The sequence below is a fragment of the Triturus cristatus genome, chromosome 12 (genome assembly GCF_964204655.1).
Source record: "Triturus cristatus chromosome 12, aTriCri1.1, whole genome shotgun sequence".
Lineage (NCBI taxonomy): Eukaryota > Metazoa > Chordata > Amphibia > Caudata > Salamandridae > Triturus > Triturus cristatus.
The window spans coordinates 544,523,938-544,540,684 of NC_140595.1; the positions used below are offsets into that span (position 1 = coordinate 544,523,938).

General features: G+C 44.0%; 1 protein-coding gene across 2 annotated transcripts in view; it reads right to left on the reverse strand.

Annotated features, from left to right (window-relative positions):
• The window catches only part of SLC12A4 (solute carrier family 12 member 4), a 477,810-nt gene that overhangs the window by 244,130 nt on the left and 216,933 nt on the right, over window positions 1-16,747 (reverse strand). For both annotated transcript variants that reach the window (XM_085638574.1, XM_085638575.1), the window contains exon 5: window positions 1,251-1,305. In XM_085638574.1, the coding sequence (XP_085494700.1) occupies window positions 1,251-1,305 (55 nt within the window). The remainder of the gene's footprint in view (window positions 1-1,250; window positions 1,306-16,747) is intronic.

Consider the following 16,747-nt stretch of genomic DNA (forward strand, 5'->3'; position numbering starts at 1 on the left):
CACATGCATTATGATGTGGATAGCCTTAAGTCACTGCACCCAAGGGATCCAAAGGGATGAATGTTTAATACATTTCACGCCAGAAGACCCTCTTTTAGTAATTGTGCTTTGCAAATAGCATAGCATAGCAACTCTTCACCATCATCAAACCCTTGTGTATTCAGAAACTGACATTCTAGGTTTAAAATAGTTTGCTTTTTAAATAAATTGTATTTTTCTGAATCTCTTCGTTCTCTCCAATGTTTAAGATTTGCGGCAATATTGGCCTGATCAAAAAAAGCCTGAAATTTTAATAATGACTCAGACTAGGGAGTTGTGGGATTTAATTTAGCCTTAGAGCTGGCCACAGTCGGCTCTACCGGCTATTAAAGAGCCGCTCCAGTGTTGCGAGGGTTTTTAACAAGGGTTCAGGCCTTTAATGGCTGGTAGAGCTCACTGCAGAGGGCACAAGGGCTATTAGAACATTCTGCCCCTAGAGGTTAGAAAGTTATTATATATATATATATTTTTTTTAAAGGCCTCTCGGAGCCAGAGGGGGTTAAAACCCCCTCGGGCTTTGTGAGGCCTTTGCTCACAGCAACAGCTGTGAACAAACATTGAAATGTTGATGCTCCGGGCTTCTACGAGCCATTAGAAGCCCAGAACACTCCATTCATTGTCTTGAATGGAGTGCTCAACATTCCAATGTTCTAACAATAAGTGCACTTAAATATCTTTACCATAGTAAATTTACAGATAGGAGTTGGACAGAAAGTGTTTCAGAGTGGGTGACTCTACAGAAGTAGGGGAACACCCACAAATGTGTACATTTGTGGGTATTCACACACCTATTCAAGGTAGTTTCCATCCCACAAAAGCATGCAGATTTCAATTGGTCATTTAAATTTAATTACTGTTTCTCCTGCTGCAGCAAAAGGAGGGCAGTAGACTTTGTGACTGTTTCAGCTCCCACCAACGCACTGCCATCTGTGCTTGCACAAACACATAAGTACTACACAGGGAACAACATTGCACGTCTCAGGTAAGACTGGAAGATGCCTCCAGTGGGACTGCCAAAATCCTGACACCCCACTTCTAAAACGGACACTTGCTTTTGCGAGGGTATTTCATAAAATGACAACTAATCGTAAAGCTAAAAATGCTAACTGTCTGGAGTTTGCTAACCCAGACATATATGTTCTTTCGGCCATAAGACAAAGTAAAACATTAACGCAGGTGTACCGGAAGAAATAAATGTTAAAACGAAATACCTGGAACAACCCCGTTTGTTGCAATGGCGCTCATCGATATGGCTGTTAGTAGAGTCTAGGAGAGAGAATGGACGGGTTGTAAGTAACCGGGTAAACCGAGGCAAAAGAGAAGACAAACAGGGCAAAAAACAAGCAAGACTGATACCGAGTGAACGGCAAGAACGTGTATGTATTGACAATCATTCACAGAACACTGCAAACCTCGAATAAAGACAACATGGTTGGCCTAAAATTGTATTTTTAAAATTCTACCAAAAGGGTTGCCCATAATTGTTCATTGCCCATCATCGCATTCACTAAACGTGTCAAGCAGGGGCTGCATTCGTGAAACGTTTCGTGATCAAAAATAGGTAGGATTGGCCACGTTCCAGATGTATTTATGAGCAGAACTAGATCGTCACTGGAAATGGCATATGACCATAGCATCACAGGAGATTACATCACGTGTTACACCAGGATGCTGTTCCAGCTAAAGTGCCAAAGTATGCTGCACACCTCGTGGCAGTTTCACCAGGCTCTCCTATGTCTCGAGGGAAAACCTATTTTATAGGCTTTTCTTTGTTGTTTAACAAAGCACTGTCTTCAGAGGTGCTCTCCAAATCCAATTAGATTAAGACAAAAGCTCCCAGAAAGAATTGCGTGGCGCTATAAAAAGCTCACATTTGCCTTACGTGGTCCAAGTTACACATTGTGCTTCTAGTCTTTTTAGCAGCGTTTTCTTTATACTAGTATGTGCATGATGTAGAATTGACATATATTCAGATAGATACCTTTCATTTCCTAAATGTAATTTCTGTAAAAAAAATATTGCACTTCTGATCCTTTGAGAAGCTTTTACTTTACATGTTAGTTCCTTTTAAACTAAAGTAGGCCGATTCCTACTTCCTAAAAATGGTTTCCATAACTAACATATTTTCAAAATATATGTATTTGATTCTATTTCCCGTGTATATTAAAGGAAGGGAAAATGCTGCTTCAAAAGATTTAGATGACAAGGCAGACATCCTCTACACCTACCCCCTTAATACAAGAAGTCACTAAGCCTCCTTGACTTATATTCTCACTATGACATAGTTTCTTTTACTATTTCAGCAACATGCATAGGATGGTATATTTTTCACAAATATTCCTATGTTATAACTTTTGTAAACCAGATCTTTGTACTTTGTATTTATGTTTCTTATTATATTCGTTTTCCCATGTCAATTGTAATTGTCTACCATCAATATTTTATCTCTTTTTCTTGTATCAATGCAACATTTTATGGTTACTTATACGAAGCAATGTTACTATTATCTTATTGAATTTCTTAAATAAACCTTTTATTGAAACTTAAAAAGATGACCGTGAAAAGATATTTTGTGTTAAGGCAACTGACAAACCTAGGGACAATTGAGTTTCCCTTCTTTTAGAAGCAGTTTTAAATTTAGTTAGCCGAACAATATTTTGGAAAGACAATAACGCCTATTGATCCAACAAGGCGTTACAATGCAGACCAAAGACTGAAATCAGGCAAAATTCCAGAAAAGATCTCAAGCCTCAGAAATATAAACCAGGAAGCTCGAGATAACCCATTCTACTTCAAGATCAGATAGACACAACATCTTTATTTTGTTAAGTTACATGGGATTTTTATGGAAGTATGCATTATACAGTATGCACCTGCCACTAGCATGGCATTTTGCTCACTGGCTGCCAACAGAGATTATGTTCAGTTGGAGCGATGTGTGGTTGTAGTATGTGGGAAGAGTTAGGTGAGGACCAGGAGTTCTTGACAGTGTCAGACAGCTCTCTTTTCACAATATTCAAGAATATGTAGTGGCATTTAAAATATTTGATGTAACTCTGAATAAAAGTGGAGAGGAATAATTTCTAATGGAGCTTTTCCATATTTAGTAATTGTTTGACAGATTTTGGAAATATTTCTTCACATATTTTGGCACTTTGCCAATTTTAGCAGATTTTCATGCAGGTTCTTACATTTTTGCTCCACAGATTGACAATTTTCTGAGGAATTGGGAGGTCTGTAGCCTTCGCCAACCGTTCTGACAATGTGTCTCAATCTGGACCAGCAGGACCATCATCTTGTCGTTCCCCATCCCTTAAAGCAGCTCGATCAATGCACATCATCGTTGACCTACAGCACCATTCCTATGCTTGTCCAGAAGCAGAGTGATAACAAGTAGCTCTGCCAGTGCACCTCCATCCTGGCCGGCCGCAACAAACACCCACATGATTGAAGGTATGCTTGAATTAATCTCTGGTACTGTAGAACGTTCGGGCTGCATTCAAATCCCTCGCTTTTTGCCCACTATGCCACTCCAGCGACTAGCTATACGCAAAACAGTATTGGTCCTTCTCCAGTACAACCAGTCCAGTCCAACTTTTGAGCAGATTTGCACAAGACTGAAGCACAAGCAACCCCACACCAGTATCAACCTTCTCCGGCCTCGTAAGTGAGGTATGGCTTGGGTCCAGTGGCACAGTGAGCATGGCACCCACATCAGGGCACACCCATCACAAGTGGGGATTTCTACTGCAGCGAACAACCAAGTGACTGAATGGGGCCCTGGGCGATCACCAGTGGCCGTGATTAATTCAAGCATTAATTCCATCATAAGTGAATTTAAATTCTAATTCACATTAATGATGCCTACAGTTCTGACTTATAATTGAAAATGCAAGCTAGGCCTATTGGTTTTACCAATTATTTGCTGAGACTACACCCTAAGTGCAGTTCAATTTAGATTATGTGGTTGCAATCCTAGCCAGATCTGAGCATCATTAGAACAATTACAATAGAAAACGACATTTAAAGCAAGGAAGGCAAATGCTACAAATCGACAGACAACACAAATTACATAAAATGCCTCATCTGCTAGCATGAAAAGGCCACGTACTGAGTGAAAGATAATATGCAAGTCACAGTGACATTTTGCTTTTGACTGAGTTGTTTATTCCGGTTTACGGGCCAAAACAAGGAACTGAATGCTTCCCACTTCCTCCATCAAACAGGCAATAGGTTTTGTATAGCGGTAGAATGTAAGAAAAAGCACATTCACTTTTGATTTTATAAGCCACTTTACACAATTATCTCACTGGCTCCACTGTGTTAGCAGGGCTTTATCGCCCAGTACCAACCCAAACATTTAAAAAATCCCTTTCACTTATTGTTTAGGAAATAAATAAACGTTGCAGCATTTACAATGTTTCCACCTTCAGTGACCCCGACGTGGCAACTACTTCCATGGATAGAACATGTAATATGAGGTCCTGGTCTGTCGCATGCGCCATCTTCATTTATGCCTGTTTCTCAAAGGAGAGGTTAGTGGTCTCTGCCTGAGAAGGGACGTTCATTCGGAGATGGGCGTCCTCTTGATCATCCCCCCAAAAGAATGGCGCATGCTTCTGAAGTGCACACACTTTCAATTTGCGGTTAGCGGTCCTTTAAATTATTCCTAAGGCATCAGTATGAATATGGGCAAGAATATAATAGATGTGGTCGATAGTGGTTATTGCAGATGCATTTAGGAACCTTATATGGATTAAGTCGTTATTATAGTAGGTTTTGGGGTAATATTAAAGTTCCTTGTGTATTTCTGTGGACAATCTTGAACACCTGAAATGCTGAAGCTTTTTTACCCCCCAGAGCGGAGTGCTTTTTAGGTCGAGCATTCGAGACGTCTTGTATATACTTTAGTATATACTTATACAAGTATGTACTTTGTGGGCTCTGGAGATCCGCCCTAGAACTAGTCTACTTCCGCTTAGGGACTTTATTCTGTTCAACTGCCTCTACCTGTTTTGATAGAAAACGACCAGTAGAGGTCAGTAAAATACCGAATTGCTTTCTGCTGATGGACTTTTTTTTTTCTTTTTTTTTTCTGGCAACTGCCTCTATTTAACTTTCTTGATAGAAAACGACCAGCAGAGGTCAGTAAAATACCAGAAACACTTTAGCATTCTCTAGATTCCAGTACATATAAATTATCTTCCACAAGCACCCATAGACATTTTTTTTTCAAAATCTTGTATTTTTAGTGATATGATCACCGAAGGCCCTGATTTTATATTAAAAATAGAACCTTGGGCTATACCATTTCCAGCTAAATGGCAATATTTCTCTCCATGTGTTCCCATTCCTGGCACATCACGCAGTTTGGTGCTTACTTTCCCTCCTTATAAAGAACAGTAGATGTTTCAGCACCCATTCTAATGTGCTGCATAGCTAAATACATAGAAGGTTCCAAAGGCAAGACTGATTACATTGCAAATGCTTGTTTGATGTTGGAGGCAGTTTGCACTTAGACCATCATAACATTTGTTTCAACAAATGTATCCAGGCCGTACTTGTGTTTTGCCCACAACATGTGGTTAAGAACACTTGCCGAGATCAACACAACTCGCACCACCCTAGATTGCCCTGGGTCACAAGGTTTTAGAAATGCCTAGGGTTGGTAGATTACCCTGGTTTCAAGCTAACCCTGAGCCAGAGTAGGGCAGCTGGAAGTAGAGGTGCTAAGGGGTGCTGCAGTATCCCTAAATTAGCCATGCTGGATTTCAGATGGAGAATGAGAAGTAAAGAGGTCATTACATTTAGTGTTTATCTTGTCAGATGTTCTGTGCTTTCAAAGGCAGATGTTGAATATCAGGCTATGTCTTCTGACAAATTGCTGCTTAGTCTTTTACCTATAGGTTTGTATTCACTTTTCTTTCCCTGGCAACAAAGTGAGAGGGGTTTGAAAAGTGAACTGTGACAATCATGCGAGAGTGTGACAGGAAAGGCTGTCTATTTCTTTCTAAACCAAATCACAATTCAAATACCGGTCAATGAACTGTACAAATATTTCAGAATATATCAGCAGTTAAGAAAGCACAAATGAAGCACTTGTTTTGTAAATCTAAAGTGTGACGGAAACGAAGATCTCAAAAGGAACAAACGTATCAAGACACTTTACTTAGTGATGCGCAAATGATGCACAAATGATAAATATTTGCTGAAACCAGATTCCCACACATTATCAATTAATCAAGATTTGTTAATCGCTGCATCTCGCCTGTGAGGGTCTCCAGGCGCTGGGGATGCTAGCTGCTTCGATGTGATCTGTTCATTCGAGCAATCCGGTCTTCAGTCCTTTCCTGAATTGCTGGAGCATTGGGGCGGTCCTGAGGTGTAGGGGAAGGTTGTTCCAGGCTTGGCTACCAAGTGTGAGAAGGAGTGTCCTTGGCTGTTGGCTCGGCAGATTCGGGGGGTGTCTGCGAGGGAGAGGGAGGTGTATCATAGGTGTCTGGTTGGTTGGTGGAACGTCATATGTTCGTTGATGTACGTTGGTCCCTCATTGTGGAGGGCTTTGTATGTGTGGGTCAACATCTTGAACTGGCATCTTTTCTGGATTAGGAGCCAGTGTAGCTTCTTGTGGTCGGGTGTGATGCCAGTCCATCTGGGGATGTCGATGAGGAGTCTAGCAGCTGAGTTTTCTATTGTTTATGGTCTCTTTGGGAGGCATGCAGTGATTCCTACGAAGAGTGTCTTCCCGTAGTCCAGCCTGCCGGTGACAAGGGCCTGCGTGATGATTCTCATGGTGTTGACTGGCAGCCAACTGAAGATCTTTCAGAGCATGCGTATGGTGTGGAAGCAGGCGGATGAAACTGCGTTTACCTGTTTCTTCACGGATTGCTTGCTGCTGAGGATGATGCTGATGTTGTGGACATGGTCTGTCGGGGTGGGGTAGGGGCCATGTTTAGCAGGCCACCATGCTTCAGTTTGAGACAGTTGTATCTCATTCACTCTGTCACATTTATCATACATCTGTGGAAGCTGGCTCTGGTGGTGGAGGGGTCTTCTGACAGTGAGAGGATGAGGTGAGGGTCATCAGCGTAGGAGATTAAGTTCAGTCCGTGGAAGCAGACGGTGTTGGCAAGGGGGGTCATGCACGTGTTGAAGAGGGTGGAGCTGAGGGATGATCCTTAGGGGGCGCCCAGATCATCTTGGGTTCCGAGGAGAACGGTGGGAGACAAATCTTCAGGGTTCTACTGGTGAGGTATGAGGTGATCCATCTGAGGGCGTCTCTCTGGATTCCAATGTGGTGGAGTCTGTTGAACAAGATGTGATGGGAGATGGTGTTGAAGGCGCTGACATGTCTATGAGGGTGACATCTGCCATTTCGCCGCGGTCAAGGAGGGCTCGGATGTCAAATGTGGCTGAGTTTAGGGCTGTCTCGGTGCTGTGGTTGGCTGGGACTCCTGATTGAGAGGGGTCCAGGATTTTGTAGTGTTCCAGGTATTTGGTGAGTTGCTGGTTGATTGCGTTCAAGAACCTTTGCTGGAAAGGGGAGCAGGGATATCGGCCAGTAGTTCTATGGTTCTGTTTGGTAGGAGGAAGGTTTCTTCAGGAGGGGCCTCACTTCTGTGTGTTTCCAGTCCTCAGCGTAGGAGGTCGAGGTGATGGAGGCATTCAAGACATTCTTGACCTTGTCGCTTATCGTCTTACTCCTGAGGTTGAAGATGTGGTGGGGACAGGCGTCCGTGTGTTGTCCCAAGTGCACGGAGTTCATGATGGAGATAGTGGCTTGAGTCATGAGTGGGTCCCAATGGGTGAGCACGTGTTCAGGGTCTGTGTTTGTGGGTGTGAGCAGGCTGATGCTCTCGGCGGCAGAGAGTTGAAGCTTTCATAGATGGTTGAGATATTGTGGTGTAAAAAGTCTGCTAGCTTGTGTCACAGGTCTTGGGAGGGAAAGATTTTGTTCCCGGTGGCTGCGGGTTGGAGAACTCCCTCACAAAGGTGAAGAGCTCCTTACTGTGGTTTGCGCTGGCTTCTATGCAGTTAGCTAGGGCTTTCTTCTTTGTTTCTTTCAGGAGGGGGTGGTACCGGTTTAGTGTGGTCTTGAAGGTGGTGTGGTCTCCTGTCTTTACTGGTTTGCCACTTCCTTTCTACTTGCCTACAGTTGTGGTTAGTGGATTTCAAATCTGTGGTGAACCAATTGGCTCTTTTGGTAGGCCCTTTGTATTGGGTGGTAGGGAAGCAGCGATTGTGTTGTCACATTCTGCTATCCACTGGGAGAATTTCATTGCAGCCTGATCAGCGTTGGCTGTTGTGATTGGGAGGGGGTGAGTTGAGAGTGCTGTTCCACTGGTCTTCCGATAACTTTTTCCAGTTTCTGTGCATGGAGCTGGGGAGCATGGCGGCAGAGTGGGTAGATCCAGAGATTGTGAAATGGACGCTGCAGTGGTTGGTCCAGGTGAGCTGTGAGGGATGACTGCACTTGACTCTGTTGCTGGATTTTAAAATGGGGTCAAGCGTGTGTAGCCCTCTGTATGTGGGGTTGGTGACAAGTTTTAGAGAGTGACGGACCTTGCAGGAGGATACATTTAATTACCTTCCATTGGAATTCAATCACTCATGCCTGTTCTACTGCACCACTGCCTTATGCTTTTAAAGGGAAACTATGTATGTATGTTAACAATGAATGGAGGACCACACTTCTGGCATGTCAGCAAAAGTTCCCCATTGCATTCTGGTAAATATGATTCATAATATTCCATTAATACCCGAGTAAGAAAGTGTAAATCATCAGCTGGTGCAGCCAGTGCTTGCATTTCAGGGAATTCCTGAATAGGTTTCTAGGTGATTGCCTTTTTTGGCAGAAGTAGCAGGTCCCTTTATGGGAGCATGAAATGCTGCTTTTATTTCACCAGGCCAGTACCACTCCAATTAGCAAGTGCATCCCATGGTCACATAATCCCCAGGGACCCCTCCCAGCCTCTCAAAGCAGCAGGTAGCTGAAAATTGTATTCCCTGAAGGTCCCATTTTGGAATAGTGCTTTGCTGCAGAGGACTGATCTTCAAACCTTGCCTAATCTGGTCCTGAGAAGGCAGGGATACCAGAAATTCTCTTTATTTCATAGATCCATCTAGGGTTTTTGCGTTAAACAATTTTAAGTATATTTTGATCAAAAAGAAATGGTTACATTTGATGACCTTGTGCTTAGAATATGTTTGAGCATTTGGCATGGACTTGGATCAACTTCACCTACATTTCTTCCTGCCCTAAAAAAACCAAGCAATGTTTCCTATCAAAGGGGTTATGCTTGGTACCCTTGTGTATTAGGCCTAGCTTTACACTGCTTGGCCTGGGACTCTTTAACCTTTTCGGTGCTCATGACGGAACGGTTCCGTCATGAGCGTCGGTTGAGCTGTGCTCATGACGGAACCGTTCCGTCATGACCACGCCCGCGCAAGAAACGATCAGCGCGGAGCGGGAATCGGCGCCGCATCGAAGAGGTTAAGCTGCTATTGGAGCCAGATCATCTGACTGTTAGGGTACGGACTCCCATAAAATTCATGTCACATGATTGTTAGGACTAGGGCTCTCACTGGATCTAGGTCACTTGACAACTAGCTATTTCACTCCTAATCAAACAGAACTTTTACCTGAATGCCCAGGAGGGATGTCCTAAAGGAAGACGGGTTAAGGGTGCTGCCAGCTATGGTCTGGAAAAGAGCTACGGCCTAAAACTCTGCCTAACTACATCCAGACCACCACGAAAGCAGCTGTTCACCACTAGAGAGGATAACTATGATTGGGCTCTACTGGGTTAACATACCTGATACACATGTTCAAAATCATCAAAGCAAGAGGATTAGGCACTAGTAACCTATCACCCATGGTACAGCCCAACTACTGGGATCTAAGTTATTGTCACTTCTGGCTATAGCGTTCCAGAAACCCATCACTCTGCGCACATCCCACCAACAGATCAACTAGACAGAGAGCGATCCCAGGTATGAAACCTTCAATTCCACAGGAAGATGCCTGAATCCCTGGGACATCAATTTGCTATTCAGACAGATGGGAGCCCTACCACGAGATGAAGGACAGCAGCTCTAGTCAATTCAATTCAATTCAAAATACTTTATTCGGTTTTAAAATAAAACCATAAAATTTGCACACTCCATATAAAATCAGACATTTCATGACAAAAAGGCGTTTTAACCAATCCAATAAAAACAGAGAAATATATATACATCACGAGCAATAATAAAAAAAAAAGAAAGATGGGGGAAAAGAGGACAACCAATAACCGGGCACACGACTACATAGATGGTAATTGGTGGGATGCCAACTGATATTAGGGGTTTGTTAGTTCTCCATACAATTTCTTGATCTCAATGAGGATTTCAAAAAACCTACTACAAATGGAATGCATATACATACATAAACTGGACAGTGGACCAACTTTTGACTAGCAATAGGCACCAAACTCAGAATGTATACCAATATATTGACAAAAAACAAAATACTCCTGTGTGCAAAACCGCAACAATGCCTTCTGTCCAAAGGCACCACCCCGTCCCTCAGGGTCAATAGTACAAATAAGATTGTATTGAAGTTGCACCACTTTTAAAATATATGTAATTATGTAGTCCACATTGGATCTAGCGAATAATTGAATGTCCTTTATTATTTATTCAAAATCTTCTCTTTTTTAGAAAGAACCACAGCCAACGCGTTTCGTTCTCGAAAGAGAACTTCTTCAGGGCGTTTGTAGTTTCCACAGAATGTTGGCTGTAATATTTGAGACAATGCAGTCCTTGTCCAATATAATTTATTTATTATTTATTATTTATTTATTACTTTAATTTATAGGGCGCAACAGCTACCCAAAAAGGGTTTCCCGGTGCCAAGCGGACTCGGTGTAGCTAATAGAAGGCAGTAATAGAAGGAGTTACTGGTTAAATAACCAGGTCTTGAGTGATCTGCGGAAGCGGGTGTAAACAGTCTCTTTGCATATGGTGAGAGGAAGGGTGTTCCACAGTGATGGACCTAGGTGAAAGATCTCCCCCCCCCCCCCATCCTGGATAGTTTGAACCTAGGTACTGTGAAATATCCGAGAGTGGTAGATCGTAGATGGCGAGTGGGGGCATAGGGACGGACAAGAGAGTTAAGATACTGTGGTGCCGTTCCCATTTTGATCTTGAACATGTAGCTCAGGGTTTTAAACTTAATGCGGGTCTCCACCCTGAGCCAGTGTAGGTTATGGAGGTAGCCAGATATCGGGGTGGCTTTGGGAACCTTGCAACGTAATCTTGCTGCAGTGTTCTGTACTAACTGCAGTCTTCGAGTCACTGCTTTGTTTGAGCCAAGGTAAAGGATGTTTCCATAGTCCAGCCGAGAGGTGATGAGGGCATGGACTACTGTTTACTGGGTATCATCTGGGAGCATCCAGATGATCTTCCTGAGCCATTTCAAGATGGTAAAGCAGATAGCTGTGACCTCAACTGCCTGATGGTGCATGGTTAGAGAGTCATCAATAGTTATTCCCAAATTACGGACATGACTGGAGGGTTTGGGGAGGGCGCCCATCTCAGCAGGCCAATGTAGTGGGCCCCACAGATCTTTATTTTTGCCTAGGATGAGGACTTCCGTCTTATCACCATTTAATTTCAGGTGATTGCGGTTCATCCATGTAGCAATTTTCCCCAGGACTGTCTGAAGAAGGGATGTCGAGCCGGGGTCAGTACTGGAGAGGGAAAAGATGATATGGGAATCGTCTGCATACGTAAAAAGAGTTAGGCCTGCTTGTTCTGCTATGTCTGCTAGAGGCCTGACATATAAATTGAAAAGAAGAGGACTAAGGATGGAGCCCTGGGGCACACCAAAGGGTGATGGGTAAATGTCGGAAGTGTCTGTGACAGAGAAGATCTGGAAAGTGCGGTCGGTTAAAAAAGAAGTAATCCAGCTCAAGGCTGAGCCACAGGTGCCCAAAGACTTCAGTGTGTTGATTAGGACTGAATGGGAGATACTGTTAGACCTTAGTGCGGCATTTGACACTATCGGTGCGACTGTGTCCCCAGTGTCGAGATGATGGCGCACCTTCTCTGTGACCCCCAACAGTGTGGTTTCCGTGGAGAATCCGGTTCGAAAGCCAGATTGAGAGGGGTGGAGGATTTTGTGAATTTCGACAGAGGTGGGAGTGAATGTGTGTCTCAAGAATTTTGGAGAAGGCAGGCAGGAGTGAGATGGGCCTATAATTAGAGAGGACACTAGGGTCGGCAGAGGGCTTTTTTAGGAGAGGGGTTACCATAGCGTGTTTCCAATGCCCAGGGACTGTGGATTCGAGCAGGGAAGAATTTAGAGCATTCAGGATGACGGACAGATGAGAGAGGTCCAGCTGTTTTAGTGTGGAGATTGGCAGGGGATCCTTCGGGGAACCGGATCTGACCTTCCCAAGGAGGGTTATCAAGGAGTCTAGGTCAAGAGGGAGCCAAGAGACTAGCCTTGGAACCGTTTGGGGAGGAACAGTGAGGTGTGATAAGGGTAAGGTATGGGGTAAGATGATGGATTGAGACTGTGGGGTTTTGCTTATATGAGAGTTAGCAATTTCAAAATAAATTTTCTCTATTTTTTGGGTGAAAAATTGGGCAAGATCGTCACATTGACGTTTAGTTAAAGGCAGAGGTTTTGCTAGGGTCTCAGAGCCGGCAAGCTCTTTAACTAGGCCAAAAAGTCTTGAACAGTTAGTGGCATCCGAGATGGTTTTGGAGACAAAGCTAGCCCTAGCTGAGTTACAGTTGTTGTGGTATAATTTTAATGCTTTTTTGTAGACAACTTTGGAATCAGGTGTGTAGTCTCTCCTCCATCTCCGTTCCAAGGCTTTACATTTAGATTTCTCAGCCTTTAGAGCTTCGTTATACCAAGGGGCTGGAGGTAGGTGGTTATTTATTTTTTATTTTTGAGGGGGAGGCAAGAGTCAAGAGCATCTAAAATCCAATCGTATATGTTTCCTGAACGTACGTCAACCGTAGAATCGGATGTGGGTGGGTTGGCGCATATGAGCTTGTTGAGGACACCTACATTCAGTTGTTTCAAGTCTCTTTTGGGGACCTTGAGGGAAGGGAAAAAAGGGGTAGGGGAGGAAAGGGGGGTTATGTAGAATTTGGATATAAATTGATCTGACCAGCATTTAGGTGTTGCCGGGGCACAGTGGATGTGAGGAAGGCTCGAAAAGATGGGGTCAAGCAGGTGGCCAGCACCATGAGTGGGGCCTGTATTTAGTAGGTTAATATTCATAGCTGCGAGGTCAGAAATGAAGTTGCTGCAGGTAGAACTAAGGGATCGTCAAGATGTAGGTTTAGGTCGCCTAGGACTGAGAAATTCTTGGAATTTAAAAGGAAAGGTGTTATGAGGTTGGGAAAGGATGAGGCCCAGTTGGTGGGGGGTCCTGGCGGGCGGTAAACTAAAACACCGGAAATTTGAAATTGGGGTTGAGGGATATTTTAAATAGGGTGGCTTAGCAGTTGGGAAAGTCTAACGGATCAAATTTGTATTGAAAAAGATTTTTAAAGATGATGGCTATCCCCCCCCCCCCCACCCCTCCCCCCCTTTTGTCACTCTGTCCTTCCTGAGGATGGCATAATTGGGAGGTAGTGCTGCTGCCACATCAGGGCCGGCACTCTCATGGAGCCAGGTCTCTGTGAGGAACAAAGCGTCAGGTTGTTAGTCTAGAAGAAGGTCAAGGATCTCCATTTTATGCTTGGGGAGTGATGGGCAATTTAGACTGAGGAACGTAAAATCTTTGATGGGACGAACTGACGAGTGAGGGTAGGATTCAGTACCAGGAGAGGTGAGGCAGAGGGACTGTGAAGTGACAGGGACAAAGTTGCAGCAGGGACAGACCTTCACAGCTAGGCTGGCAGCAGTAAACCGGGTGCATCTAATCGTCCAGTGCGTCTAAATCAACTTGTAGGTTGAAAAATGCCATTGTCATTCAAAGAACAATACTGATATCCTCTAAAGTGAAGTGATATGATAGTCACCAAGTTAACTGATCCATATCTACATCAGGAACATCTCGCACAGTGCCTATAGAAGGGGCATTGTTGTTCCTCTCAATCTCCCGGCGAGACAGAACCCGCTCGCATTCCAAAACAAATGGAATACATTCTGGTTTCAACAATTGTAGATAAAACAGAGCTGGGCGGACCTGGATAAAATACAGATTTTTTAAAAGGGGTATTAAAAATAATCTGCGAGGTACTTCATAGAAGTAAAAAAAACAAAGTGCAGCAAATCCGGAGGAGACACTCCGTCGCAGCCACAGGATGCTAACATCTGGCCTCTACAGCTCCCTTTTGGTACAGCAAGTAAAAAGTGAAAATAATCCAAACGGAACCTGATCAATAAAAACCGCTCGTGTTGTCGACAGGGGCCACAAAAGATATGGCTCAATAGATGGAGTAGTTTTAAGCATCACAAATTTGCGGACGCTGGGTTTACACAATTCTACCCCATCTCTGCCAAGCTTTTTCAGGGAAATAAAAGTGTTCTTTACAAATTCCACATCCACTGCGGTAAAAGTTCAGGCTTTAAAAAAAGATCCGGTCGCCCCAGCTCCTCAAAACTACCCTTTATATATTTTAACCAAGGAATGTGTAACATGTGGTCAAGGCTCAAAACTTCTTTCAGAATCTGGTGATTAAGAACCAAGTCTTTGTTTAACCAGCAGTTGAGCCAAAACAGCAAAGGGCGCATGGCCAAAATATTACAAATAAATGGCAACCCTGTTTCTTCGTGTACCACCAGGTTTGGTGTTCCTCTAGGAACCCCACGAAGTTGTTTTAAGAAGGTGTTCTCCACCACCTGTAAAACATCTGTTGCTGCATAGCCCCATAATTCACTCCCATAGCTAGCGATAGCGACACTTTTGGCCTGGTATATTTTCATCATTGCCGCGATAGGGCGCTTACCCATCTTTGCGGCAAAGTTGAAAATAGCTGTGTTTGCCCTTATAACCTCCCCCTTCTTTCTCTGGATAAGGGCCCCCCAGTCCAAGTGATCATCTAATAAAACACCCAGGTATGAGAATGTTGTGGTCAATGGCAATTTCTCACCACCCACTTTGAAGGGATACTGCTTCATTGGTCGTGTCCCGAACTGCATAATATAAGATTTAGAGTTGTTAATAGCTAGGTCACGATCTGCCATGAAGCTCCGAAAGGCATCGAGCAGGGTCTGGAGGCCCCTTGCCGTCCTGGCAATGAGGACCGCGTCGTCCGCATATAGCAGGACGGGCAATCCTAGTCGCCCCACATAAGGGAAATCAGCCCCTGTTTCTACCAAGGTCTTATCCAGGTCTTTAATATATAAATTGAATAGAAATGGGGCCAGAATACATGCCTGTCGTACTCCACTGTCAATGTTAAAGTCCCTAGAAACTCAAAGATTCTGGGCAAATCTGAGGTTAGCCTTAGTATCCCTATGCAGGTCCCTCAGGAAGTCAACCAAACCATCCTCCACCCCCATGGCCCTCATTGATTGCCACAGTTTCCCCCGGTTGACACAGTCAAAGGCAGAGGAAAGATCCATGAAGGTCATGTAGATCGTACCTTGGCGGGCAACCGTATACTTCCCCAGGATCATACATAGGTTAAGGCATTGGTCTAGAGTAGAATGCCCTGGTCGGAACCCATATTGTATATCAGAGACAATCTTATTCTCTTCCGCCCAAGAGGCTAATCTGTTCAATAAAACCCCGCCAACAACCTTGACCACGGAATCAATAAGGGAGATTGGTCTATAACACAAAGGGCTATTACGATCGCCCTTCTTGAAAACCGGTACAATCGTTGAGGAGCCCCAGGACTCTGGAAATCCATCCCTGGCTGCCGCGTTAAGGACGGCGACCAGTATTGGAGCCCAAAAAAGTGTGTTTGATTTAAAAAGAACCGGAGGGATGCAATCCGGACCTGGAGCCTTGTTGCATGACAGCCTTGAAATGCCTTTCTCCACCTCTTTCTGTGCAAATCTTACTGAGACATTAGTATGAACTCTGGTTTGGGCTTGTTGTTGATCTGTAGCACTTTTAAAAATGGATCTAAAATGAGACACCCATTCATCTTCCGTTATAATAGGGTCTACTTCTCCGGCCCCAGTCTTCTCAAATAAGGTTCAATTAATAATACCCCAGAACCTAGAGCTGCTCCCTAATGTGCTTGGCTCCAGTAATTCTCACCACGTTGCTTCCTTTAGTTCACCCTTACGGGTGGCCAGTGCCCGTTTATACTTGAGACGGATGTCACGAATCAGAGTTCGGTCTCTCGGAGTAACTTTTAAGGCTTCCTTTAAATCTCTAGCAGCTTTGGAACATAAAGGATCAAACCATCTGCGGTCACAAGACATCCTCCTATGAGAGGGGGCACTTAACAATGCCCCTATCTTACAAGTAATACCCTCAAAAGCCTTGAGAACACCCCCAGGAAGGGAGCCAGGAGAAACATAGGATGCTATTTCAGCTGTGCATAACACTTGTACCTTGCCATAAAATAGGTCCGGGGCTACCTGGGATCATTTTAGGTGGCGCCATCCATCCGTAGGTCTAAGCGTGCCTGGCACTGTAACCCTAGCATGAGTTGTCAGCAAACCTCCTCCTAGGTACACACAGATGGGGTTGTGATTACTAAATACACTATCCACAAATGTAAACCCCCGGGAGGTTAG